This window comes from Panulirus ornatus, chromosome 5 (genome assembly GCF_036320965.1).
Source record: "Panulirus ornatus isolate Po-2019 chromosome 5, ASM3632096v1, whole genome shotgun sequence".
NCBI lineage: Eukaryota > Metazoa > Arthropoda > Malacostraca > Decapoda > Palinuridae > Panulirus > Panulirus ornatus.
Window position 1 is genome coordinate 40,746,031 of NC_092228.1, and position 3,597 is coordinate 40,749,627.

The 3,597-nt window shown below is 45.1% G+C and overlaps 1 protein-coding gene across 9 annotated transcripts in view; it reads right to left on the reverse strand.

Annotated features, from left to right (window-relative positions):
- Nucleotides 1–1,965, reverse strand: part of HDAC4 (histone deacetylase 4) — a 245,157-nt gene extending 243,192 nt beyond the window's left edge. For 6 of the 9 annotated variants that reach the window (XM_071662018.1, XM_071662020.1, XM_071662019.1 and 3 more), the window contains exon 1: nucleotides 1,412–1,964. In XM_071662018.1, coding sequence (XP_071518119.1) covers nucleotides 1,412–1,862 — 451 coding nt within the window. In that variant the 5' untranslated portion in view covers nucleotides 1,863–1,964. Of the gene's footprint in view, nucleotides 1–1,411 lie in introns of all 9 variants that reach the window. The other 3 variants (XM_071662023.1, XM_071662022.1, XM_071662021.1) reach the window with 2 other exon arrangements.
- Nucleotides 1,966–3,597: the final 1,632 nt, after the last annotated feature.

Here is a 3,597-nt window from a genome sequence, read left to right on the forward strand (position 1 = left end):
CCTTGTAAGTGTGGTACTATTTCCATGTAAGTGTGGTACTATATCCTTGTAAGTGTGGTACTATTTCCAGGTAAGTGTGGTACTATATCCTTGTAAGTGTGGTACAATTTCCTTGTAAGTGTAGCATTATTTCCTTGTAAGTGTGGTACTATTTCTTTGTAAGTGTGGCATCATTTCTTTGTAAGTGGTATTATTTCCTTGTAAGTGTGGTATTATTTCCTTGTAAGTGTGGTACTATTTCCTTGTGTGGCATTATTTCCTTGTAAGTGTGGTACTATATCCTTGTAAGTGTGGTATTATTTCCTTGTGTGGTACTATTTCCTTGTAAGTGTGGTACTATTTCCTTGTAAGTGTGGCATTATTTCCTTGAAAGTGTGGTACTATTTCATTGTAAGTGTGGTACTATATCCTTGTAAGTGTGGTATTATTTCCTTGTAAGTGTGGTACTATTTCCTTGTAAGTGTGGTACTATTTCCTTGTAAGTGTGGTACTATTTCCAGGTAAGTGTGGTACTATTTCCTTGTAAGTGTGGTACTATTCCTTGTAAGTGTAGCATTATTTCCTTGTAAGTGTGGTATTATTTCCTAGTAAGTGTGGTACTATTTCCTTGTAAGTGTGGTACTATTTCCTTGTAAGTGTGGTACTATTTCCTAGTAAGTGTGGTACCATTTCCTTGTAAGTGTGGTACTATTTCCTTGTAAGTGTGGTATTATTTCCTTGTAAGTGTGGTACTATTTCCTTGTAAGTGTGGCACTATTTCCTTGTAAGTGTGGTACTATTTCCTTGTAAGTGTGGTATTATTTCCTTGTAAGTGTGGTAATTTCCTTGTAAGTGTAGTACTATTTCCTTGTAAGTGTGGCATTACTTCCTTGTAAGTGAGGTACTATTTCCTTGTAAGTGTGGCATTATTTCCTTGTAAGTGTGGTACTATTTCCTTGTAAGTGTGGCGTTATTTCCTTGTAAGTGTGGTATTATTTCCTTGTAAGTGTGGTACTATTTCCTTGTAAGTGTGGTACTATTTCCATGTAAGTGTGGTACTATTTCCTTGTAAGTGTGGTACTATTTCCTTGTAAGTGTGGCATTATTTCCTTGTAAGTGTGGTATTATTTCCTGGTAAGTGTGGTACTATTTCCTTGTAAGTGTGGTACTATTTCCTTGTAAGTGTGGTACTATTTCCTTGTAAGTGTGGTACTATTTCCTTGTAAGTGTGGCATTATTTCCTTGTAAGTGTGGTACTATTTCCTTGTAAGTGTGGCGTTATTTCCTTGTAAGTGTGGTACTATTTCCTTGTAAGTGTGGCATTATTTCCTTGTAAGTGTGGTAGTATTTCCTTGTAAATGTGGTACTATTTCCTTGTAAGTGTGGTAGTGGTGGTAAGTGTGGTAGTACATAGTAGTGACGACCTACTCACCTGAGGCGGAGTCGGAGAGGCCCGGGGGCGTGGCCAGGGTGTGTGACGTCATGATGGGGGGCGGAGTGAGAGCCGGGGGTGAGGGTGAGTGAGCTGGGGGCGGCGTCGGCGGGGTACGGCGGTGGTTGCGAGACTTGGGGATGGTGGCCGAGACTGGGGGCTTCATGTCCATCTGCTCACACTCCACGCCCGCACCACACTCGGGCGTGGGCGGAGGGTCGTCATGGGCGGTGTGGGCGTCCTTGAGCAGCAGCAGCGGGCACGGCTTGACCAGGCGGTTGTTGTTGTGGGGGGCGGCGCTGGTCGTGGAGGAGGAGGAGGAGGTGGAGGAGGTCGTGGTTGTGGTCGTGGTGGTCGTGGTGGCGGCGGAGGAGGAGACGACTTGTGGTGGTGGTGGTGGTGGTGGAGGAGGAGGGGTCGTCTCCGGCACCTCAGGTATGGCCACCAACATGGTGGTGGAGGGAGGGAGGAGGGAGGGAGGAGGGAGGGAACACTACGTGACCTACACTCGGCTACACTCGCGTCCGCTGCCCTTTTTCAACTACCACCACTCTCTCATTTAGGCTTGTAACGACGGAACCACTTGTCCTTAAGGCAGTAGTCGTGGCGTTGGGTCATTCCCGCGTGCTGGGGGGGTGTTGGGGGTGTGTGGGGGGGGAGGGATGACGTCAGCTCGGGGGGAGGTGGGGGGCAGCGCGCCCCAGCCAGCTGGTCATCAACACTGTTGCTCCCGCCCACAACACCATCAACACATCGCCAGCCTCACTCCTGCCAACACAACACAAACAAACGATCTTAATCAACAAACAAACAAAAAAACAAATAAACAAATGTATGACACACTTCAACAAGTCAGTTCACAAAGATACCTTATATGTAGAAAATGTAGACATGATAACTACATATGCAACACACGTACACACAAAATATGCAACACAAACACATAATACAAAACACACTTGCTATTTTCTACATGTCAATCCTTCATTACTATATTACTATGTTATTTTGGTCTACAACCTCAACCAAGTTGTTATCAACACTTCCGGTTACATTTGTGTAATATATATATATATATATATATATATATATATATATATATATATATATATATATATATATATATATATATGGTTTACCAAATGGCGTCTTCTCTTCGTTGTATATCAACTGATTTATATTTCTCTCTTGTGTCTCCCCTGATGATGATGTGATTATGACACGAAAGTGCACTTGGCAATTTATTGTGTTTCATTTTCCCCCGTGGGCTCATAGAAATATATATATATATATATATATATATATATATATATATATATATATATATATATATATATATATATATATATATATATGAGTGACGGTACAGTAATAACTGGTATAAGACATGTTGTAGGGATGGCGGGAGTCTGGCCCTCTGGCGGCCAGCACTGGAGGCTACGGAAGCCACGCCCACAATCACTCCTCCCGCCCCCGTGCAGCACGCGCGCCGCCCGTGGCAAGCACATGCAGTCCTCCCGCCTCCTCCCCCGCTGTGCTTGCTGCCCCCCCCCCCAACCCCTCAACCACCACGTGTACTCTACTTAACCCCTCAAGCACCACGTGTACTCTACTTAACCCCTCAAGCACCACGTGTACTCTACTTAACCCCTCAAGCACCACGTGTACTCTACTTAACCCCTCAAGCACCACGTGTACTCTACTTAACCCCCCAACCACCACGTGTACTCTACTTAACCCCTAAGCACCACGTGTACTCTACTTAACCCCTCAAGCACCACGTGTACTCTACTTAACCCCTCAAGCACCACGTGTACTCTACTTAACCCCTCAAGCACCACGTGTACTCTACTTAACCCCTCAAGCACCACGTGTACTCTACTTAACCCCTCAAGCACCACGTGTACTCTACTTAACCCCTCAAGCACCACGTGTACTCTACTTAACCCCTCAACCACCACGTGTACTCTACTTAACCCCTCAAGCACCACGTGTACTCTACTTAACCCCTCAAGCACCACGTGTACTCTACTTAACCCCTCAAGCACCACGTGTACTCTACTTAACCCCTCAAGCACCACGTGTACTCTACTTAACCCCTCAAGCACCACGTGTACTCTACTTAACCCCTCAAGCACCACGTGTACTCTACTTAACCCCTCAAGCACCACGTGTACTCTACTTCT